Below are 25,491 nucleotides of genomic sequence, written 5' to 3'. Positions count from 1 at the left end.
AAATAGAGGATTTAGTCAAAACGCTAAGTAGTTTTGGGAGATTAAGTCAAAATTCTCCTTAAATAAAAATAAACATTTAATTGAGGAAGATGTGTTTTACGTTTATCACTTTACCCAAAAAATTTATGATTAATATGATTACATATACTGTAAAGTGTAAATGTTGAAAACCATTTAAATGATCCCTTTTCAGAAATTCGTACAATTAACAATTAATTAGTAGAGTAGCACATGCTTTGAGAGCCACCATAGTCATCTGCACATTAGTCGTACTATGCGTAATGCTGCAAGTAATATATTAACCCTGATATATTTTCAACGAATCCCTCTTGTTCCACGAGGGTAGAAAACATATTTAAAGGAGTCGACGAGTCGTGTATAGCTGTGTGAATTTTTAATTTTATTTTAATATACCCAACGTGGAGGTAGGTAGCTACCGATCCAACCCATTGCCAGCCCTACTTACGTTGTTCTCTCTCTCCACACAGAAAGAGTTGCATCAACAAAAACGTAATGGCAACTCAGTCATCTGAACCAGAGCGGCCTCACCTTTCTTTCTTTGGCAAGGTTAGTTAGTTTATATATGGTGCTACTATTTCTACTTATTACTTATAGCTTACTACTTTTTAGTTTGAGTGATGATTTGATTGGTTGTTTTGTTGGTGCAGACGGGAAAGTCATTTGAGGAGATGGACAGTGCAAGAGAGGGTCTTCTTGAATCTAATAACCCTTCTGACACCTACTCTCTTCTTTCTTGCATCCTCCCGTAATCAAACTACTTCTTTCTTTTCTCATTTATTGATTTTTTATTATTATTATTGTTTATTTGAACTGTGTTTTGTCAATAGAAACTAGAAAGATTTGATCTGATATACTCATGATTGCGCATTAAGATTTATACCATCATATTGATGACATCTTATTCATTAGCATGATCAATTACAATCTGATTCGGTCCCACCTACAATTGTGTCTCGATTACCACGTATCTAGATTGTTAATTTAGTATATGTATCTTTGAGAAATCAGTTGTTAGATCAAAATTTCAGAATGTGAATCAGGATTAAGCTTCCATTTCTCATTTCTACATATGGTTGTCAACAGAAAAGCAAATTAATTGAAAAGAATGACTGATTAATAATGTATATTCCTTGAATTCGTGGGGAAGTCTGCAAACCAATGTGGGGATAATAGGAAATACTAAACGTTCTTTGCTTTCAAAACACTCTTCACTCCTTACTTGCCTTCAAATTTGCGTGTAACTTGATGAGCTTCCAGGTTTCTGTTCCCAGCTCTTGGAGGACTGCTGTATGGTTATGACATTGGTGCTACATCTGGTGCTACAATTTCTTTACAGGTATTGAGTTATATCGAATCTCTAGACTATAAGAAGGACCCTTTTTTCTTTAAAATTAAATAGTAAGAAATGCTTTCAGTGGTTGATAATGACCTATGTAACATGGACACGCCATGTGTCAAAAATAATCCGTGTCGGATACGTATCAATGTGTCTGTACCGGACAGTATGTGAGATACCTCAATTTTTGAGATTTCGCCGTGTAAGACACTTCTTATCTGTGTCGGATACAGACACACCTATCCGTGTTAATGTAACTTAGATAATGACTTGAAATGATATTATTGCTTTAATGTAGTAGAAAAAGCATTGGATTGGTAGTTTAAATGTAATAGTTGAGTTCTTCCTACTGTGTCTTTTTATATTTGCGTTAACTTGTTCTTAGGTGTACACTTCAGAACTAAACTATTATGGGTAGCCTCTGGCATAGAGTTTGAGGATTATGCCTCAACATTCTGAGGCACTTTGAGGTGATATCCACCCCCACTTGAATACAGAACAAGTTAAAAGGACATATTTGAGTTCTCCTATTTCGAGCAAAGGGTTATGCAACCCTAATGCTCACTTCTAAAGATAGAGCAATGTCCTCAAAAATCTTCTCTTCTGCTCTAGCCAGATGCCTCTAGATATGTCATTTCAGTCTGTGTATTTTATTATTATTTTTGCTAATACTTTGAGATAATAACCTATGAACTTGAAACTTAACTCATTTCACGAAGTTGGAAGACAGGAGATGAATTTTAAGATCTTGTATACATGTCTTCAGTGTTTTATGTTTACGATGCCTTTCAAAAAGGACCCACCCCTTATTTTTGTGCATTAAGTCAAATTACTCCGTTCAGAACTTTATGTTTAGAAACAATACTTACAATGAGCCTTAAATTTGTAATGGTATAAGAAGTTGGAGATTTTTCTTGTTCTTATTTTCATACATTGAGTGATTGAGGTATGCTGTTAAAAAAAGATATCTAGAAACTAAAGATGGCTGGATTTTTCAACCATTAGCAGTTGTTAGATCAAGTAAATTAATTCTTTCTACGAAAGTGGTTCAAATGTACATGCTTGTCTTAAACTTTCCCTAATCAATACTTTCAATTTTTTCAGTCAGCCACATTGAGCGGGATCACATGGTATAACATGTCTTCTGTGAAAGTTGGATTGATTGTGAGTGATCTCATCTTTGATTCTAGTTGTACAATTTTTTCTGTTTGCTCCAAGTGTGTTGACAATTCCACGATCATTTTCTTTCTTTGATTTTTTGGTGCTTAAATTGCTTACAGGTCAGTGGTTCTTTATATGGAGCCTTAATTGGCTCTGTCATGGCCTTCAGTATTGCCGACTTCCTAGGTTTGTTGTCTATACTTTGTGGTCTCAGTTATCAGAAAGGCAATCATAACTTTCACATGTTAATCTGAAAGAAGCAATTTTTTATCGAAGGTAGAAGAAGGGAGTTGATTCTGTCTTCTTTGTTATATCTTATTGGAGCTCTAGTAACTGCTCTTGCACCAAACTTTCCTGCTATGGTGATTGGACGCTTTGTATTTGGTATGGGAATTGGACTGGTAATTTACTTTATCATTATATTATTGTCAAACCTTTATGATTTGTTCTAGTTTTTCTATCATTTGAGGTATAATACATATAAAAACTAGATGTGGTAATTGAAATAAAGACCCAAAACTGGTTTCAATATTGAAACAGTTTTATTCCATTTAATAATTAATAAATATCAAGTCTGCCTCTGTTTGTGGTTATCCCCAGAAAATTGGGTCTAGATACACAGATAGAGAATTCTTACGGTCATAGGAAAGAAGTAAGAAAAATTTTGTTTTTCATCCACAAAAACTAAAAGTTGACATTTGTCTCAACTTTCGGATTGCAATTTACAATTTTGACCTTTTTATATTAGTAGCAACTACCTGCAAACCAATCCCAAACTTAATCAGTTACCAAAAACGCCATGAGTAGTGGGTTCATCTTCATCCGATTTCTTCAAATTTCCATTTAAAAGTGAATGAGGAAAACATCGAAGTGTTATCAACCTTATGATTATTTTATCAAGAAATTGGGCCGATTTCGGGGAAAAGGAAGTCTAGAGGACACCAATTTTGTAAAGTAACTCACAACACCAAATTCTAGCAATTAATAACCCACGAACCCACGATTTCAAATTTAGTAACCCTCAAGGACAAAATAAGTTGGACCGGCCCTTTTACTTTTTTTAAATGCCAGTTATACCCTTCTGTGAAATTTTCCATTTTTTTAAAATACTAGTTTAACCCCTCCGTGTTATATTTAAAGCAGAGAAATTTTCAAACTCAGAAACTACTTTACACTGCGCGCTGCGTTTTTAGTGGAGATCGAAGATCGAGTTATTTCTTCAAATCTATCGCGACACCAGGTTTTAATCGATTGTTCATTAGGGTATGAACATTGAATGTTCATATCTAGTGTACTATGAACATAGTCCAAAGGACTATGAACATTGAATGTTCATATCTAGTGTACTATGAACATAGTCCAAAGGACTATGAACATTGAATGTTCATACCCAAGGACTATGAACTATGAACATTGAATGTTCATACCCAAGGACTATCAACAATGTATGCGCAAGTATGAACAATCAATGTTCATAGCTCATAAACAATGTTGAGGTATGAACACTCATTGTTCATACTATATTTGAAATCAAAGTAGTCATGAACAATGATTGTTCATGTTTGATGTATGAACACTGTTGATGTATGAACAATGATTTTTCATACTCCCAAATAGGTATGAACAATCCATGTTCATAACTGGATCAATGTTCATACCTATTGGATCATTGTTCATAGCTCCAATAGGTATGAACACTCATTGTTCATAGCTAATGTATGAACAATGCTGCTTAAAGGTATGAACAATGATTGTTCATACTAAATACACCGGGTCGTTTTGTCTGGGCAGGGCCGTTAATTATTTCGCGTCAGGGGTATACTTGACATTTCATCTACCCGATCCGTTTTTTATTTTTCGTCAAGGGTAGACTTGACCTTTCATCTACCCGGTCCTTGTGAGTTACGAAAAAAAAGCTGTCCTTGAGAGTTACTTTTTCGGCAGTTTTGTCCTGGAGAGTCACTCCCTGTTATTTTATTAATATATTTATGCTTAAGTTTTAGATGAAGGAAATGGCTACTGAGAATTTCCAGAGAATATGGGAAACGTATGAGATATTGAGTGATGAGAAGAAAAGAACGATTTCACCAATGCCAAGAAACAAATAACTGCTCTATACCAATAAAAATTTAGCAGTTCTAGAGCACGCTTGCTGCACCGGTGAATCTGGGCCCTTGCACAGTACTTCGTGATGCAATACACACGCACCTTTTGCTGTGATGAGTGGCCTGCATTAACTACACCACTCTCTCTCCTGCGCACAGTAGATTTTCTAATAAAAATTAACTCAAACAATCTATATCTACTCAAACACTTTTCAATATATATTCACGCAAAGCAAATCAATATTATGAACAAATTTGATCTCTCCAACCATAATGGTTAGAGCTTTATTTACAAATTAGATTCGTTGCTAGCCATTGTTGCATTGTGTCGAGCACTTACGCTTCGATCAAAGTGCCACATGCCTACATTAAGCCATTATTGCTGGTGCAATTGTATCTATTTTCTCTCTACTTCTAGGCCAAGCTCTTGAGATTTATTTCAATGACGATCACTTCAAAGATGAAAGAGTAGTTGGGCTTCTTTTTATTTGTGGAAGAAATTAGGTAGTTAGAAACGAAAGGGGTAAAAAAGAGAAATAAGAGTTTTTAGAAACAGTTGGTATACCCTATAAGTGACGTGTCACTAAAATTGGAGTAGAATCAAAAGAAAATATTGGTGTTTCTCTATAGAAAATGGACACTACAGAAAGTGTCTACAACCCAATTTCTAGATTGTTTATATAGAAAATGAATCACTAAAAGGAATTCTAATCATATTACTAAATCCTAATTAAAACATGGTTCCTGACTTAGAAACTAGTGATAAAGTAGCATAACAACTAGAATAGAACTGTCTTCCAGCAAGTCTGATATCATCATGCTGATGTCAGCAGCTATGCTCCTGCATCAATCTCCTTGGCTTGAAATAATTCGTCTTCAAATTTGATTCCATGAACACGCTCCAAAACTCAGCATAACCAGTGTACATCATTATGGCTTATGATCCAATGATTTTGGAGTACCACTGTGGCACATTGTTCAAACGCTACATCAGATGGAATCCTTGTTGTTCAAACACTGCTTTGATTCGAAGCCTTTTAAGTGCGGAGATTCTACCATACTCGTCAAAGAGAAAATCTTTGAACCTTTGATGAATCTGCAAGTTTCTTTTGTCTTGTTTAAAAATTCTTAATTTCCTTTTACTTCCACAAAGACCAAATAATTACCTTTAGGATGTGTTCCAACAACCACTTGGTATTATCAGAGAAAACATGAATGATAAGATGAGAATACCAAAATTTTTGTAATGCTATATGGTTTTAGCTCATGGCTTTTTACAGGACAGAAAATCTCCCTAACTTCAGTTGAACTGATGCAATACTAGAAGATGGTCCATATCTTCTTGTAGAGGGCTCCTACTCAATTTTCTTTCTTGTGAAGAAATCCTCCAAAGGAAAAAAAAATCAACTATAAAGAGAATGGACTTGCAGTAAATCTTCTTTTTAGTAAAGTTGCTCCTTATCTCATAATTTTGGAGTACCATTGTGGTTGTTCAAGCAAGACTTCAAATAGAAACTTTTTTCGGAATCTTGTATCCAAACATTGAAAGTCTAGCTCAAATTAAAATTTGTCTATGTTGGCCTTCTTTTTGTTTTTGAACTTTATATGTCCGAAAGAGAAGGTCCCTTAAACACTGTTAGAGTTCTAAGAGGACATCTCCCGAGAGGATCTAAGAGGACCATGCTACTTTCGTTGTGTGCGGATGGTCCATTGGGGGTTTAGGGGCAGCGTCCCCGACCCGAATATTTTAGGAAGTTTCTATTATTGTAAACTCTTATTTTATATATATATATATATATATATATATTGAAGTGATACTGTGCCGAAACTAATAAGTGGTGTATCCTCTTTCTCTCTTTCCTCTCCACTAACAACAATACAAATGTAGAAAGGGAAGAACAAGTAGAAAGTACGAAGGAAAGCACTTCTTGTGTTTTTGTGAAGTCACTATCCGTTTTTATTCAAGTTAGATGCTGGTATATTACATAATATCATGAGATTTTGCTGAATATCTTTAGTAATCCATGTCTTGGAGTGATCTATATCTAAGGCAAGGCCCTTGATTGCCCTCAGGAAATGTCCCATACTCCCATAGAACTCTTACAAATTAGATTTTCGTTGTATTAGGCATTTACTGATAAATAATAATAAAAATATGTATTAGGCATTCTGCATTCAAGTATCTACATGTTTGTTATAATAGAAAGAATGCAAATTTGTAAAATACAGGATTCTCAAGGGTGTACTTATAGGTTTTGTTGAATTATAAAAGTTTTGAAGTTTAGACTGAAAAACAAGGAAAAGGTGGAAAGATCGGATATAAATACAAATTCTGCAGAAACACAAAATTACGGAAATTGGTTTGAATTTCATCTAAACCTTCTGGGAGTCTGGCCAGTAAAGTTTGGAGACTCTGAACTTTGAACAATGGATGCTATATGCTCTCAGATATAGTAACTTATAGCTCAATGGGTAATTTTTCTATTTGACGGACACATATATTGATTTTTTTTTGCCCTTTCAGGCAATGCATGCTGCTCCAATGTACATTGCTGAGACTGCCCCAAGTCAAATACGAGGTCGGCTGATTTCTCTTAAAGAGTTCTTTATAGTTCTTGGAATGCTAGTAAGTATGTCAACTTTGTACTTAAGTATTTGATATTATCCTTCGAATTTTCTTGATGGAGTTTCATCAGAAACTAAACAAACATGAAATTGTATCTTCCTGTCCCCTTTCATATTTTCTTTCGTGAATACCAGAAAAATGTTTTACCTCTATAAATTGCAAATACTGAGTACCTAGATTTATTATGCAGTTGGGTTATACAGTTGGCAGTCTCGAGATTGGTATAATTTCAGGATGGCGTTATATGTATGGAACCAGTGTTCCTATAGCAATTATTATGGGAGTTGGAATGTGGTGGCTACCCCCATCCCCTAGATGGCTGCTTTTATGTGCCATACAGGGAAAAGGAAGTCTACCAGATACCAGAGAAACTGCCATATGTTGTTTGTGTCGGCTCAGGGGTCAAGCTATTGGTGATTCAGCGCCGGAACAAATAGACGAGATTCTGGCTGAGCTTTCTTATGCAGACGAAGGAAAACAAGCTTCACTAGGAGAAATTTTTCAAGGAAAATGTTTAAAAGCCCTTACCATTGGTGGAGGTTTAGTCTTATTTCAGCAGGTAAAAATCAATAAAATAAGCTGTGGCATATCATTAGTGAAACTTTTGATATTCGGATCTTATATCATGTTTGCTTGCTTCACAGATTACAGGGCAGCCAAGTGTTCTTTATTATGCTGCAACAATTCTTAAGGTATATTGTTGTATCTGATATTTTTGTGAAATTGAAACATGATCCATGCTTGTGGGTTCAATGCCTATATCTGTACCACCTCAAACCGAGGGGCACTTCATCTGATCTTAATAACATCTAGTCATTTGATTGGCTAACAACAACGAATGATCTAGGATCTCGGAACTGAATGGTGCTCAACATTTATTCTCTCTTTTTTGCAGAGTGCAGGGTTTTCAGCAGCATCTGATGCTACTAGGGTCTCGATCCTTCTGGGTCTACTCAAGGTATATTGGTATTCTAGACAAATGTACTTTACTAATAAGTGACAGTTATTTCATAGTGTAACTGTTGATAGTTAGCAAATGACGAAGCCTCATCTACTACACTTGCATTCTTTAACTTTCCATTGATACTAAAATGGTAGATCCGACTGCCGAGGAATTCCCTATTTAGATATTGCAATGCTAACATATTAAATGAAACAATCTAGGATTTTGCACTCTCATTTCTGGGTTTACCTCAGAATGTGTGTTGGTTGTGTTCAGTCCAACAGCATTCGATGTATATTGTGTGCCAAGATGGCAAGACATGGATGTTCTTGTAAATGCATGTACATTAGTGTCACTGCATGACCTGGGCCAGTTGTCTATGAATCAGACTCTGGGAACCAAAAGAGGAATAAATATTTAGACCGAACAATATCAGATAAAACATTAGTTAAAGTACTTGATGAAATAGGTAAACAATTTAGTCTATCTCTAATATATTTCTTAAAAATTAAAGAAGATTAAGAGCCAACTATACCAAACAAATCTAACAAATGAGTCTTGATGAGGGAAATTATAAAGGCAAGTAGGCACATGTTTCTTTTCAATCAGTATGTGAAAAAAGTTAGTCCTCCATTTGGTTACATTCTAAAGGAAATCCTACTTCGCAATTTGGCAGACAGTAGAATCTCAAGAATTTGTTGTAGGAGTATGCTTATGTGCATGGTGAATAAGTTGATCCCTCCATTTGGCTGGCTAGATTTGAAGTAAATCCTAGTTAGCAATCTGGCATACAGTAGAATCATACAAATTTGTTGTGAAAGGTATTTGGTAGTCCAAGTTTATCATAAACATATTTGTCAAACTAGAGAATAATAAAATAGGTACCATAGAAATAATGTTAGTAAAACAAGTGGAAAGGTGGTAGTTTAGGCAGTATTGCGTTAGTAATGCATATGACGTGAAACGGAAGTTTAGGAAAAAGAATTCTGTATTTATAGTTCCTGTTTACAAAGCAATGATACATGATTAGAATGGTTGAAGGAAAAAATCCTAAATCTCACATCTTATATGACACCTTCCAAGTCCTTTGACTCTGTTAATATGAACTTCATAGGCTCATATAAATATCTGGAGTGTGCCTTCTTTTCTTTTGCTTCTGTATGTAATTTCAACTCTACCCTTCATTGCTTTCTTCCCTCTGGCAGATTTTCTCCAGCAATTATCTTCTCTGAGTTTATAATTGTTCTACTTGTTTTCTTCTTGTAGTTGATTATGACAGGAATCGCTGTTCTTGTAGTCGACAAACTTGGCCGGAGACCTTTACTTCTTGGAGGTGTCACTGGTATTGTAAGTTCTTGCATCTCTTTGGGATCATATGATAAATTTTGTTTTAATGAGTGAAATCACTAGATATACCCCTGCAACATGAGACTGATAGAAGTTTAAATGCAAAGTTAATCTCAACTGAAATAAACAGGCATGAAAGTCTAGCCCGTTTGGTAACTTCGGTCTTAAGCAGTTTAGGATTTATAATCTAAAGCTCTTATATCCGTTCATTAATTATATGTCAATCCCTCCCCCCTTTGACAGGTAATTTCATTATTCCTATTGGCATCATATTACACATTCCTAAATAACGCACCGGTGCTGGCTGTGGTCGCCCTTTTGTTGTATGTTGGGTGTTATCAGGTATCTAATTTTTTGGTTATATTTTATTATGTTTTATCCTCTCATATGCTCTTTATGTGAATACTTTCTTAGGAAGCAGTTGTAGATACATTTTGTTAATGATAGATATATTCCATTTCCAAAAGTAACAATCCGGTTGTGGTAGGATTACCTTGTGAAGATACTAAAATTAAAGTCTACCACTCACAAGTTACAACTTTTTTTTTTGGTTGGCAAGCCTGTTTTAAATGAGATCAGTAACTCTTTGATGCTGGCGGGGTTCGAGCCCCAGACCTCTAGTATCATCACCCAAAGGTTTTACCGACTTTGCTAGTCTGCACCTGCCAAAAATGTGTGGGCAAGCCTGTTTTTAAAGAGATCAGTAGCTCAATAGTGTGTAGCGGGGTTCGAACCTAGACCTCTGGTATCATCACCCAAAGGTTTTACCAACTAAGCTAGAAGGCACTTACAAGTTACAACTCTACGTCCAAACGCATTACATGACAATGGTGTCCCTATTACAGAAGCAATCAGGGAACCTCAAGTTTCTAAGTGCAGTGACACCCCTAGATCAATCATATAAAGTTTCTTAGACTTCCATCAATGGATAGTTAGTATCTAGCCTTTCGTTCAAAATTTATTCTACTGCGTTCATTTCATGACACCCTAACTATGGCTTTCAGTATGTGTGATCAGCCATCTACTTAGCCCTTTGTGATAGAGTGGATATTGATATCATTCCCTATAACCTCCTCTATATTATCCGGCGGGCCCAGGTTTAATGAAACTGAAGAGAAGGGATCCCAATCTCTTCTAGCTGAAGGACATTGAACAAGGGTGTCATCTACCTCCTAACCTCAATTGCTACTAAAAGAGCACTTGTTAACAAAAGCCAAATCCTTTCAGTAAAATTATATTATTGTTAATGGAGAAGAAATTTATGGAGAGAGAAGAGAGAAAACGAGGATAGAGTCTTAGTTGGTTTCGATCTTGTATCACTCCAATATATATAATAAAATAACAGTGTTTTACATGATTGAAGCTTCCCAAATAATTCACGAGATGCCCTATTTCAATCTACACCCTATATCCCCTCAGGTGACATCCTATAGAACTCTAAAACAATTTGAGTTTATCAATCTCTTGGATCTATCCAGGATAGGGCATACAAGTGAAAAGGATAACTGCGATCGGAATCAAGGTTACCCAAATTCTTTTGTGGGGAAAGGTATTGATAATTTCATGCTCTTGTAGCAGATTCCCAGCTTGTAGCTTGCCAATGACTCCCTAAAAGACTTCACTGCCTATACTTTACTTTTAAGTCCACACGGCATCATCTTCCTCCCAAAGTCCTTACCCTTTTGGTAGATTATCAGGAGTTTAGCAAAAGCTGGTTTCATAAACTTTTACACTTGTTCTTTGAGCCACCTCTGAACTATTTCATTCTCTTCTTTAACAACATTATCTGCTATATTGGTATTTAAATGGATGCAATCTCATAAATATGGTCCGTTCACGAAGTGGTCCTATCCTAATAAGATGTTGTGCCAAAAGATATAGTGCTACCCTTTCTTGAATGAAAAGAGACCCCTTTAGAACACTCATCCCATCCTTAAATAGTCCCATTCCATAGAGTTGTACTATAAGGCCCTCTAGAATCTGTAAAATGGTAAGGAAACGCCGTATGTACTATATCAAAGACAGTTCTACAACAACTACCAAAACAAATACAACAAAATGCAAGAAGTGGAAAGTGATATATCCTTAACCACATCAGCGGCATATTTAATAATGAGAAGCTCATATGCAGAAACACTAGCATGAGAAGCCTGATACCACTCATTTAGAAAAATTTCAAGATGCAGAGAGTTACGGTACCAATTACCAAAGCACCAAGGATGCCAGTATCAGCATTGTGTAATACCAGGCCACTTTTTATAGTGTTACGATTTCTTTGTTGATCCCTTGTAATTTTACCATGAAGTAGCCCTTTATTCACTTTACGAGATCATTCACTTCACGAGATCTCACTCTAAACTCTTTATCTCTTATTTTTCTGATGCCAACATCTGGGTGCAGTTAGTTAAGAGTATTTGAAAGCGACTATGGACCTAGGACAATTAGAACTAAATATTAGGAGTAAGGCTATGATGTTGATGATGATAAATAATACACTCCAAAAGAAAGAGTGTTTAGTTATCAGCATTGAGTAATAAAAGTAGTTGGTGAGATATCGCATTGTTATGTGTAGCAGTTCTAGTTTGGAAAATGCTTTAAAACATTTTGTTTAGTTATCAGCATGAAAATACCAGGTCCACTTATCTATATTTGTTATGATTTTAATTTATTTTTTCATTAGTTTATTTATTTTGTTTTGTATCTATCCCATGTACTTCCATTAGCTACTAGGTTTTATTGACTTCGTGAGATCACACTTACTTGTTCACCTCTTATTGTTCTGATGCCAACATGTGGGTGTAGTTTAGGGGTGGACGGGTCGGGTCGGGTTTGGGTTAAAACCGATCACCGAACCAATTCTTTTGGTTTATGTTTATCAATAACCGAACCGAACCGAGAATCTGGACTTTACCGAATTGAAACCGACCCTACCAATTTCACACACAACCGATACCCGATCCAAACCGGACTGTGTTATGGTTTAACTGAAATTAACCGACCCGATCTGATATCTAGCTATACTTTCTTCTTGCCAGCAACTCCAACACCTTCTCGCTTGCAACTTGCAATCATATAACTTATTGAAGTTTCAGAAACAAGTTTTAAGGAAACCCCAAATACTCAAAAGCATCTAGAAAAACATTCAATCAAAGAGCAAAATACAAATAATGGGTAGTCAAATTCATTCAACCCCATTATAAATTAGATCCAGAAAAACAAAAATGGGTTTCCGAAAAATGCAAAGAATGAGTAATCAAATCCATTCAACCAACCCCATTAAATTAGATCTAGAAAAACAAAAAATGGATTTTCGAAAAAGTATTGTATCAACCTAATTCATGACCATCAAGATGACGTCTCCTGAATCGAGGTAGTGTAAGGAAAGTGAGAGAGGGAGCACAGGATCCAGTCTGCGAAACCCTAAAGGAGCGTGGACTCCATAGGGTTCAGGAGTGATTCGGTGACCCAAGGGAAGCATTATAGTGAAAGAAGAAGCAGGAGCACAGGAACAAAGCCGCGATACCTAAGCGACAGGTGGAAAGGCAGCGATCGTGGGATGTAAAGAAAGATCGTGATGGAGAAAAGTGGTTAGTGAGAGGGAGAGATATAAAAGGGAAAAAGAGAGGGGAGAAAGGAAGGGAGAGGAAAAACTATATTGAGAGAACGTGTAAATTCGGTTAACACATTTGGTGCCGTCAGTGGGGACCGAGAGAGAGGCCTATGATCTAGTGTTCAGAAGAGAAAAATAGTATGACTACGATAGCGAAGGGAAGAGGGAGACCCAAAAAAGTGAGAGCTGAGGTTGTTGAGGATGAAACAGTGAGTGTGGAGATGGAAGAAACGGGGGAGGAAGTCCAGGATGTGGCGGTGGAAGCAACTAGACTCCTACAAGAAGAGATAGTCAGGCTGAGAGAAGAGAATGATGATCTGAGAAAGGAAAGGGAAACACAAGGAGAGGGGGAAACTAGAAGGCCTGAAGATAGCGAGGTGGAGGGCTTGCATGGGGAAACCCCTCGCGAACCAGGAGCAAATTTAGGGGGAGGCATCACACTGGAGATGGTCCAAGCCATGATCGAAAAAGACCGAGAAGCAAATCGTGCAATGGAAAGGGAGAACCAAGGGGCGGCGAAGAAAGTGGTGGCATGGGCTTAACTAGAATCCGTTAGCAGACTTCATCTGGAACTCTGAGGTGCCAAAGGGTGATCCGGCGGACTACATACACCATTTCAGATAGCAGATGCCGCTTTGGCAAGAGAACACGTATGATGGACTCCGCTGCATGATGTTTCCCGCAAGCTTGAAAGGGGGAGCTTCGGACTGGTACTATCGATTAGGGTCGCGGAGTATAAGCAGGTTCGAGGAGTTGGAACAGGCATTCATGGACCATTTCATTCAATAGAAGAGGAGGGTAGTCGACATCGCGGATCTCTTTAATGTCAAACAAAGATCCAACGAGACCCTCAGGGAGTTTCTGTGTAGGTTCAAGGAAGAGACGCTGAGGGTGGAAAACTTGGATGAGCATACCGTGGTGATAGCGTTTCAACATGGTCTGAAGCAGGGATCTAGGGTCCATGAATCTGTGTCCAAGATCGAGGTCACTACGTTACACGCGTTGTATCCAAAGGTCGAAAAATACATACGCTACGAGGACATGTTGCAGAGAAATACAAAGGAACCCAGGAAATCCGAGAAATTAGTATAGAGTGTAGAACAGGATGACCGGAAAGACAGGGGCAAGGTTGCGGTCAGGGAGGGTGGTTCATATAGGGAGGAGACACAAAGCGGAGAGAGGCAGAGACCAGGATCCTAGGAACAATCAATTAGTGGAGAGACGTTGGGGAGGAATGCTTACAGGGACAAAGTAAGGATGACCAGCTTACAACAAATAAATGAGGTGTCGACTGTTCCGCGGCCCGTTCTGGGGACCACCATGAGGGACGGGAGGATAGAATTCACACCAAAAGGACTTGAAGCGGTAATCTCACCGCACGAAGACGCGTTGGTGATCACAATAGCAGTGGGTAATTACATGGTAAAGAGGGTTTTGATAGATTGTGGAAGTTCAGTGGATTTGTTGGTTAGAGGCGCGATGGAAGAAATGTGCATTGAAAAGAAGCAGATGAAGCCTCCCCAGACGAATTTGTTTGGGTTCAACGGCAGCATGACAGAACCAATAGGGGACTTGGTGCTACTAGTGACTGCGGGACCGGTGACTGTGTTTACCCGCTTCATGGTAGTAGACACCAATTCCCAGTACAATGCGATCTTGGAAAGAAGATGGATTCATGAGATGAAGGCAATCCTTTCCACTTGTTATCAGGTGATCCGCTTCCCAACTAAGGGGGGAATGAACGAGATAAGAGGGGACCAGGCCGCGGCTCAGAATATACAATAGGTGGCGGTCCAAGAATTGGTTCGCGTACCCGAGAAGGGAACGCCGGAGAATGATGATCCCCTAGCATAGCAATTACAGACTGCACCCTCAGACGGGGGAGTCCCTATGGGGGGAAAGACGATGGATGAGATTGAAACAGTGAACATAGGGGATGAGGAGGAAGAGAAATTCGTGTCAGTAGGGGCAAATTTGCCGGAGGATTGGAAGGCACAATTGACTGCCTTGCTGACAGAAAACAATGACGTTTTTGCGTGGTCTATAAAGGATCTGGTGGAAATTTTGGATCCGGGGTTCGCGCACAGTGCATATATGAGAGATAGGTGTCCGACCCGTCCGACAAAAAGATGAGGGTGTAAGACGCAAAGTATGCGCAAAAGAGTACGGAAGAGATACAGAAGTTGAAAGCGGCCGGTATAATCCGCGAGTGCAAATTTACAAAATGGCTCTCAAATATAGTGGTTGTACCAAAGAAAAATGGGAAAGTGAGGATGTGTGTCGATTTCACGGATGTCAATCAGCAGTGCCCGAAAGATTGCTACCTAATGCCGCGGATCGATGAGTTGGTAGATCGAACCGCCGAGTTCAAGATTTTCTCATTCATGGATGCGTCAATGGGGTACAATCAAGTGTTTATGTACGGTCCAGACCAGGAGAAGACCGCGTTTATAGTAAAAGGGGGAATTTACTGTTATACCTGAATGCCTTTCAGACTGAAGAATGCGGGGGCAACATTTCAGAGAATAGGGGAGAAGATGTTTGAGAGCAAAATCAGAAAGGGAATGGAGATCTATATAGATGATATGGTAGAAAAGAGTACGACCGAGGAGGAATATCTGACGGGTTTGAGGGAAACGTTTTCTATACTGAGGAAACACAAGCTGATGTTGAACCCTAAGAAATGCACGTTTAGGGTGTAGTCTGGAAAGTTCTTGGGTTACATAGTCACATATCGCGGTATAGAAGCAAACCCGGACCAAATCAGGGCTCTGCTGGAAATGTAGTCACCACAGAATGTGAAGGAGGTTCAGAGGTTGGCAGGGAGAATCGCGGCCCTTAACAGGTTCATTTCGAAGTCTTCAGACAAGTGTAGACCACTGTACCTACTCTTAAGGAAGACCACTGACTTTCAATGGACCGAGGCATGCGAAAGTGCTTTTCAAGAGTTGAAGTTATATCTAGGAAATGCCTCGATTCTATCGCGACCAGGGCAAGGGGAAAAATTGTATCTATACTTGGGAGTGTCAGAGTACGCCATCAGCTCAGTGTTGATCAAAGTGGTGGACAAGGCAGAGAGGCCAGTTTACTTCCCAAGTAAAACCATGTTAGATGCTGAGACCAGATATAGCAGGATCGAGAAATTTGCTTTGGCGTTGGTTTTCTCAGCTTTGAAATTGAAATCGTACTTCGACGCTCACTCGGTTGTCATGGTGACAAACTTGCCTCTAAAGCAAGCATTGAAGGCTGACAAATCAGGGAGAATGTTGAAATGGGTGGTGGTGTTGAGTTCATATGATATTGAGTACCAGATCTAGGACCGCGGAAAAGGCACAAGCTATGGCGGAGTTCCTGGTAGAGTTCCCTGCCGAGGACCCTACTTGGGGGGAAGAGATGGTTATGGAACAGGAGGGCGACACCAGCCACGACCCGTTGGACCCTTGGGATATGCGGAATGAGTGGAGGGTTTTCGCAGATGGATCCACGACTGACACAGGTAACGGAATTGGAGTGGTATTGGTTACTCTAGAGAATAATCGTCTAGAGCTGTTTATGAAGCTGGGGTTCGCAGCTTCAAACAATGAGTCAGAGTATGAGGCAGTGATAGCTAGTTTGGGTTTGGCTGCTGATCTATGGGTGAGCGAACTGACAGTTTATTCTTACTCAAACTTGGTGATATGCCAAATGAACGGAGGGTTCGTTGCCTGATGTCCCAGGATGGCAAAGTATTTAGAGGTATTACAGAGAGAAGCTGGAAAGTTTGCTAAGATCAGATTTGCTCATCTGGGCCGCGGAGAAAACAAACATGCTGACGCATTAGCATATGTGGTGGCAGTCCTGCCTGGGACCGAAGGCAGATCCATTGAGATCAGGGTGTAAAGCAAGCCAAGTACCGCCGAAGAGGAAGGGGTTTGGTTAACCATTGAGGACGAGACAGGGTGGATGAATCCCATAAAAGATTTTCTGTCAGGAATAGAGATCGCAGACAAACGAGAGAAAAGAAGAATGGAACAGGTTTCCCAAAGATACACTTTGCTGGATGGGGACCTATACAGACGAAATATTAGTGGACCACTCTTGAAATGTTTAGGGCCGCAGCAGGCTTAGGAGGTCTTGGGGGAGATCCATGAAGGGGATTGCGGGAGCCATTCGGCAGGGAGAACGACGGCTCACTGGTTGTTATCACAGGGATATTTTTGGCCTCACATGAAGAGAGATGCCACCGAGTATGCCAAGAGGTGTGAGAAGTGCCAAAGATTCTTAGCATTGATACATGCACTAGCGGAGCCCCTGCATAAGGTGTATAGCCCGTGGCCATTTGCCATGTGGGCACTGGATATTGTCAGACCATTACCTATGGCGAGCGGCAAACGACGGTTTATGCTGGCCGCGACCGACTATTTCACCAAATGGGTAGAAGGTGTGGCGTTGAGAACAAGTAAAGAAATTTCTGTGGGAGAATATCATATGCAGATTTGGGCTCCCGCATACCATAATCGCGGATAATGGGACTCAGTTTACAGGGGGTAAGATGCGAAACTTTCTCCAAGCGTTCGAAGTAAAGCAGGGATTCTCGACCCCTTACATTCCTGAGAGGAATGGTCAGCAAGTCTTCAAACAAGACCATAATGGATAACTTGAAGAAAAAGTTGGAGGATCGAAAGGGGGCCTGGGCAGACGAAATGAACCATGTGCTGTGGGCGTACCGAACAACTCCGCGAACTTCAACTCAGGAGTCGCCATTTGCTATGGCATATGGAATTGAGGCAGTGATTCCAGTGGAGATGGTGGTGGCCACCGCAAGAACCAGGGCTGTGGAAGGAGTGAACGAGACCATACTAGCCGCAGAGTTGAACCTTACAGAGGAGAGAAGAGATACAGTGCGCATTAAGTTGGAAGAGTACCATCGGAGATTGCAGAGGCAATAATATAAGAGAGTGAAACCGCGGTAGTTCCAAGTGGGCGACAGCGTACTGAGACGAGTGACCACGGCCACCAGGAAGGAGAGTGATGGAAAAGTGGGGCCCAACTGGGAGGGGCCCTATACAGTGGTTGAAAAGGGAAGCTCCGGAACCTATCGGTTACAGACTCCAATGGGAGAAGACATTACGAGGCGCCTTGGAACGTCAGAATGTTGAAGAGGGTCCACGAGTGATACCATGAACCGCTGTTTAAACAAAGACAAGCTCACTCGCATTTAGAGATTGTTATTCGAGTTTATAATGATATATTGTGTTGCATATTTTATCCATGAATAGAGAGTGAACTTTGTCCAAGTTGTTGATTATATTTTGCTGCGAATGAATGAAATCCAACTTGAGGGCAACCGAAGTTGCCTCAACCCACTTGCGGTTGATAGAGACAACGGGGGTTGAGCCCTTCGGACGGTGAGGTCCGAATTTAATTTTGGGGACATTGAGCTGCCCAGCCTAGCTTCTCGGCCGGGTTGATAGAGATGGGGGTTGAGGAGCCCTTCGCGGACGATGAGGTCCGAATCCAACTTGGGGCAACCGAAGTTGCTCTAACCGGCCAGCGGTTGATAGAGAGATTGAGCCCTTCATGGACGATGAGGCCCGAATCCAATTGGGGGGCAAATTGAGGGTTGATTGAAATTCGCGGACGATGGGGTCCGGAATTTGGCAGGGGGCAAATTGAGCCTCCCATCGATTTCATGGCTGAAAGAGACAGCGGGGGGGTTGAGCCCTTCGCGGACGGGGAGGTCCGAATCTAACTTGGAGGCAAAATGAGCTCCCCCAACCATCTTTGCGGCTGGGAACTAATGGTAATTTTGAGTATTGAGTGGGGCGAGTTAGGGGTTTAGCTAACATTCTACACAAAGTGGAAGAACAGAGATTTAAAAGAAATATTAGCAAAAGTGTGCCACATCAGGCTGGTTAAGTAGCAAAATGTGCTTACTTTGGCGGGGGAGCACCCAAAAAATACGGGACACAGTGAGTATACATACAAGGGTTGGAAAGCAAAACATATTCAAAACGAGAACAGAGAAATTAATTCCAAGCTACTGGTCATCGGTCGTCTCCTTCGGTTTTGATCTTCACCGCCGTTTCCTTTTGGGGTGAGCCCGAATATCTCCACCACAACAGCATCATCTATCACAAGGACAGTGTTGAGGTTCCCTTCATGCAGCCGGAGTAGAGGCAGCAGAGGGTCCCGTAGAGGCAGCAGAGGGTCTGCAGCAGTAGTAGAGGCGAGGGGAGGCAGTGTCTCCGAAGCGGTGGTGAGCTCATCCAGCTAACGTTGCAGCTCCCTAACAATTTTCTTCCCCGCTAAGTCGCGGAAGCGCTCAGAGGTGAATTTCAGGGATAGGTCAAAGGCGGCCTGAGCAGCTGCCTCTCCTGCTACTTTCTCCTTTTCCATCTGGGCCTGAAGGTCAGCCATCCGTTGGCGGTGAGTTTCTTCTGTAGACTGGAGCGCTTTGTGCGATTTTAGAGATGCAAGACAAGCGTCATCGCGATCTTTTTCCAGGAGGGCATATTTCGCCTTCAAACCTTCAGGTCCGTTGATCTCCTGCTTCACAGTATCCAGGGTGTCCAGAGTATTGGTCAGGCCGCGGATGACGTAGCCTATATCCAAGCTTAGCTGAACACAAAAGAGCTATTAATATGTTACAAGTAAAAAGCACCAGGGCAAGAGTGGAAAGTGGCACACCTTTTCCCAGCCAGTATAGATAGCAGCACGGTGAGCGGCGAAGGTGCCAGAGTCACCATAAGCCTGGTCGCGGGGAAGATTGGGGCTAAAGAACAGTGTGGCAGCCACCGTGGCATTGTCTAGGGCCGGGTCTCGGGTAGTGACCACACGATCCCTAGCCTTGAATTCAGGACGCCAGACTTCGGGCCCAACTGGCATGGGATCCTTGCTTGGGCGGCGTGGGGGAGCTATTGGCCGCAGTACTAATGCTGGGGCAGAAGGGGCAGCGGTGGTACCAGTAGTCTTGCATCTTTTGGCTGGTGGACTCTTCGCCGCGGGATCAGGGTGCTCACCTTCTGAGTTGCTGTCCCACAGTTTCATCTTCGAAACGTCCATGTCTGGGGAGTCTGAGGGAGAGCCCGGCGACTTTCAGAATCGTCTTCCCAGCCAGGGAAGAATAAGAGGTGGGGGTACCTTTGGGGTTGGGAGGGTGTGACTGGGAGGCCGCAGCTCGTTTGGCCGCGGCTTGGGAATGGGAGATTTTTTTGGTGTAGCCCCTCTTCTTAGTCTTGGGGGCGGGGAGGGAGGGTCTGGGTAACCTTTCCTTGGGAGGAGGTAGACGATAGAAAGGGCCTTGATATTTGCGGAAATCTTTGAGAGTGGGGTTCAGGAGGAGAGGAGTGCCTTTGTCAGGATCAATGCCGAGAACGCTGCACTGATCACTTCCTAGATCGCGGAGCTTCTGGAAGACTTTTGAGTGGACGCCGGCGTATATGTGAGAATGTGAATCAGATCTCCAACCTGTATCAAAGAAGATTAAGTATGACAACAATGAGAACAATAAGAAGACATACAAGCTGACCAACTACGCTTACCGCTCTGGAGAAAATGTAAATGCCTTAGAGAAACTTCAGGAGGTATGTCCACCGACAGAAAGCTCCCTGACACGTACAAGGGGTAGTGGTGCCACACCTTGTGTAGTGATGCGGAGAACGAATGACTTCTTCCGCGGAAGGCTACAGTAGGATTGGTAGCCTACACTCCCAAACTTGGTGCTCTTCTTTATATAATAGTGGGCGATTATATCGCGAAGTTGAATTTTGGGGGAGTTGGTTTTGTTATAGAAGTTGGCGGCATACATGACACGCTAGAAAAAATTGCCAATACCTTGGCAGGGCGGAATGTTGAAGTGATTGTATACCTCCACATCCAATAGTGACAAGGGGAAGCGCAGCCGCCACTATTTGGCCTATTGTAACGACCAGGCTTCCCGGCCTAGGAGTGACAAGGTGAGGGAAGTGAGTGATTCCTGAGACATGTTCTAAGATCACGTCATCAGGGATGCCATATGCCGCTTTGACCGCGTCTAAGTTAGGTTTGCGGTAGTAGGATGGAGGCGGAGGAAGTTTAAATGTTCTCCCGGAGGTGGAAGGGACAGCGGCAGGGATCTCCGAGTCAGAGGCTGCGGACTCAGACATATCAGCGGTGGGGCTACTTGACCTAGAGGGTGGGGACTCTGATCCAGCGGATCTGACGGCGGATGAGCCCGCCGAATCAGTAGCCGACATAATGCAAACAGCACAAGAGGTGGATGCAAGAGGGTGAAGGATCGAAAGGGGTAAGTGTGCGGGTCAGAGATTATCAGAGAATAGCCAACATTGTATGGAAAAGAATGGAAAGAGACTAATAAAGAGAAGAGCAAACCTGATGGTGAGTGCAGCAGCGGGCAAAGGGGAAGGAGGCTTTGGAAACCGGAGCGAAAGCGAGGGGGGTATCACCGGGAAAGAGTAGAGGAATGGGAGAGAGTTGATCGGAGCATAGAAAATATGAAAGGAGAAGTGTGGATGGAGTTTGAATGAATGAGGAAATGAAATAGAGTTGGAGAGAAGAGGAAGAGTTTGAGCGGGATTTGAAGCGCCAGGGGCATGGGGGTAATTTCCATGGTGCAAAATCCGAAGAGCCAAAAGAAAGGAGCCAGAGGTCTAGTGATGCGTGGAGGCCAAGAAATGAGGAGTCAGGTTCTGCAGGTAATCATGACGCGTGGTGGCGTTTGAAGCACGCGAGTGAAGTCAGGATTAACACATGCCAGTCAGAAGGACACACGCCGGCAGGGAAGGGGTATGAGGATGAGGTGCCGCGGATCAAATTGGCGTAGTGTATCTCGGCCCCTCGAACTTGATTCTCCATGGAGTTCCTTGGACCAAGAGGGGGCATTTGTATAAGCCTAATTCATGGCCATCAAGATGACATGTCTCCTGAATCGAGGTAGTGTAAGGAAGGTGAGAGAGAGAGCACAGGATCCAGTCCGCGAAACCCTAAAGGAGCGTGGACTCCATAGTGGTCAGGAGTGATTCGGTGACCCAAGGGAAGCAGAATAGTGAAAGAAGAAGCAGGAGCACAGGAACAAAGCCGCGATACCTAAAGCGACATGTGGAAAGGCAGCGATCGTGGGATGTAGAGAAAGATCGTGATGGAGAAAAGCGGTTAGTGAGGGGGGGGAGATATAAAAGGGAAAAAGAAAGGGGAGAAAAGAAGGGAGAGGAAAAACTATATTGAGAGAGCATGTAAATTCGGTTAACACAAGTATCATTCCAATAAATAAACATCAAATAGTGAATCAAATAAGAACCTATTAGATCAAATGGGGAGAATCAATCAAATAATAAAAAACAAAAGAATATAATGGGAAATGGAGGGTCTGGTGGCGGCTGTTTGCTGTAAACAAAGTGTAAGCTATAAGTTATTAGGTTAGGACGTGGCTTCTTATTATAGTATATATACTTTTACATTAAATTAAATACTTATATTCTAATATATTAGTATATAGGCGGGTCGGGTCGGTTTTTTCCGGTTATCACAAATATAAACCGACAACTGAACCGACTTAATCGGTTTTGCCATATTTTTAACCGATCCGAACCGATATCAAGTAGATAACCGACCCATATGGCACGGTTCAGGTCGGGTCAGTCGGTTTTGTCGGGTCTATCGGATTTATGCACACCCCTAGTGTAGTTGGTTCAGATTAGTTGAAAATGACTATGAAACTAGGAGAACTGTGCATTTTCCTTTTGCAAGTAGCAGTATAGCACAAAAACTCCAAAGTTGAACTAAATAGTCAGAGTAATGCTGTTGCTAATGATAATTAGCGCTGCCATATTGACTCTTACTTTCACTACTATATTTAATTCGTGCATTGATAATGTTTTATTGCACCGTCTTATTTCTTCTTTGTTCCATCTTTAGTTTTATGTAATTAGTGTTCTTAAGAAAATTGTGCTTCAATATATAAATAAAGGAATGGTGTCCCATGCCTTCAGGTACTCGTAAGAGGTTGCAAGCATTTTGGCACATTTCAGCATGCCTTCAGCCCACAGGCCAATTATAATTTTTTTCTTTTTTTCTTTTTTCTTTTGTTGATAAAGAAAAATTAATCATGTTTATAAACAGCTAGGCTGTTACATCAATACCCCAGCCAGCTAATCAAGGTTACTTGTGGTTGGCCCATTCCCAACAAAAACAAAGAAAATACAACCTAAAAGAAAAAAACCCAAACACCACCTAGACCAGAAACCACCAGACTAGTCCACCATCCTACTCCTCCGTCCCCACCTCCTCTGAACAGCTAAGATTAACATGACCCTCCTCGTCATCCTCATCACTCTCATCGCTGATATCATCAAAGTCATCTCTATCTTCATTGGTCTCTAAAAGTTCCATCATCCTGTCTTCCTCCCTCCTCAATTTCTAATGTATCAGATTGACAAGGTTTTCCTGCTCTTGTTCACCTGAGCACCCGAGTTTACCCCAAACTGGACACGAGCTTCCTTTTCTTCATTGTTTATCAGTCCCCTCACCTACTTCTTCTCTTCTCGTGTTCACCTCCTCCTCCGTTGTGGTACCCACATCATCCTTCCAACTTCCTTCCAGTTCTATCGTACTTTCCAGATACACTACATTCCTCACCAGCTTCTCCTCTTGAGTCACTATCCTACACCAATTCCATGACTTTCTCTGCAAAGCTTGCATACTCTGCATGACTCCATCTCTTTTGTTCTTCGTCAATAAACCTTGAGGGTTTTTTCTTTTTAATTTCCTTCTCCTTTGCTTCTTCTGGAAGTCTCTCAATGTCAAGTATAATAATAATGACACTCTCTTACTGGAGTTTGTTATGGTTGTTTCGAATTTCCACAACCAATAAGTACAACAAAATGTCTTTCCGCCACATGTGCTCCATACTCTCTTCCAAAAAGGCACCTTGCTTCAGATTCTTTTCTCTTTGCTCTTTCACTGGCTGCGTAGTTTTACACCTTTGCATTTCCTCCTAAACTGACACCAACCACTAATGCATGATAAGAGAAAAACTCTGCCCACAGTACAATATCATCTTATGTCATCAGTTTTTTCTTTCTCTTGAAAACTTTCCAAGCTTGTACTTTATATAGACTAGAGAAGTAAAATGGTGCACTAACTTTCCCCGAAAAGTTGGAGCCTTGTTCTTTAAGTTTTGATTGCTAAATGTGAAAACAAGATAAGTATCAAAAGGAACTCCAAATTAGAATAGTGTATTATGAGACATTAGGATTTAGGAATATTTTTGCAAACCTTTATGATTACCTTGCATCTATGCATCAAATGCATGATCACGTTGCTAATCAAATCTTCCCATGGACCCTCTCTCCGATTTGGTGGTTACAACCTTGTATTCAATCCCTGCTTTCTAGGTTTCAGGAAAGAATTTGTTTAGGTTGCTCAGTTATATTGGGGTTTTTCTTTTCTCTTTTTTTTCCACAAAAACCTGAACTCCCGGTTTGGCAACCATATCTGTACTTTGTGTTTTCTCCATGCTAGGATCAGGGTGTTTATGTAATCTCCATGCCTGTGTAGATTATGTCCTCTAATTAGGTTTATACTTTTATGGTTTAGAATACATTCTTAAAAGGAATAATTTTGCAGTTATCATTTGGACCTATTGGTTGGCTGATGATTTCGGAGATTTTCCCACTACGTCTGAGAGGCCGTGGATTGAGCATAGCTGTTCTTATAAATTTTGCCTCTAATGCACTGGTCACATTTGCTTTCTCCCCTCTTCAGGTAATTAGTGTCTTGAGAATCTTCCCTGTTCTTTGTTTCTCACTATAGAAATATTTGGCTCAGTACTAATTCTGTTTGTAATTCCATACTTTCATTGCAGACATTGATTGGAACTGGAATGTTATTTGTTGTATTTGGAGTAATAGCTGTTCTTGCTCTTATCTTCATATTCTTCATTGTACCAGAGACAAAAGGACTCACTCTGGAGGAAATTGAGGCCAAAATATTGTAAAACTTATGTACTTAATTTCTTAGCTTAAACACTTTAGTTATGACTTGTACCAAAAACTCTTCTTTTTGTACTTCTTATTTTAATTGAAGAAAGCTTACTCTCTATTCTGTTCTTGCATTAGGGTGTGTATTGTTACTTGTGTTCGCACTCTGTACCCTTGAAGAAATTTTTAACATCAGCCTAATATCATCTGGCTATGTTGTTCTCTTGGGAATTACATCTAACTAACCCCTCTTTACCAGAGAAACTTTTTAGCTAATGCTTGGAGAGAAATCCAAGAAGAATGAGTGGCCATCTTCGCGCGCACTTCTCTTATTTGGTACTCCATGTTTTTCTTCAAGCCTATCTAACCTTTAATAATGTGGGCA

At 40.9% G+C, this 25,491-nt stretch overlaps 1 protein-coding gene across 1 annotated transcript; it reads left to right on the top strand.

The window, feature by feature from the left end:
• The first annotated feature begins 203 nt into the window (after nucleotides 1-203).
• LOC147525164 (D-xylose-proton symporter-like 2) lies at nucleotides 204-25,227 on the top strand. Its single transcript, XM_086605582.1, has 14 exons — nucleotides 204-567; nucleotides 669-766; nucleotides 1,279-1,357; nucleotides 2,462-2,521; nucleotides 2,638-2,704; nucleotides 2,795-2,919; nucleotides 7,148-7,249; nucleotides 7,440-7,808; nucleotides 7,894-7,941; nucleotides 8,145-8,207; nucleotides 9,459-9,539; nucleotides 9,783-9,881; nucleotides 24,754-24,891; nucleotides 24,992-25,227. Exons 1-14 carry the CDS (start codon nucleotides 514-516, stop codon nucleotides 25,121-25,123), a joined length of 1,515 nt encoding a protein of 504 aa, XP_086461708.1. The 5' UTR covers nucleotides 204-513; the 3' UTR covers nucleotides 25,124-25,227.
• Nucleotides 25,228-25,491: the final 264 nt, after the last annotated feature.

The sequence above is a fragment of the Coptis chinensis genome, chromosome 1 (assembly GCF_015680905.1).
Source record: "Coptis chinensis isolate HL-2020 chromosome 1, ASM1568090v1, whole genome shotgun sequence".
In the NCBI taxonomy this organism is placed as follows: domain Eukaryota; kingdom Viridiplantae; phylum Streptophyta; class Magnoliopsida; order Ranunculales; family Ranunculaceae; genus Coptis; species Coptis chinensis.
The sequence above is the reverse complement of the archived record's forward strand: the minus strand, read 5'-3'. Positions and strand labels throughout refer to the sequence as shown.

What these genes read in the sequence shown, in the direction of transcription:
- LOC147525164 (XM_086605582.1), top strand. Translation starts at nt 514, where the DNA reads ATGGCAACTCAGTCATCTGAACCAGAGCGGCCTCACCTTTCTTTCTTT. An exon ending in TTGGTATGGGAATTGGACTG is followed by an intron (nt 2,920 to 7,147) that starts GTAATTTACTTT and finishes TTGCCCTTTCAG; the next exon opens with GCAATGCATGCTGCTCCAAT. An exon ending in TGTATGTTGGGTGTTATCAG is followed by an intron (nt 9,882 to 24,753) that starts GTATCTAATTTT and finishes ATAATTTTGCAG; the next exon opens with TTATCATTTGGACCTATTGG.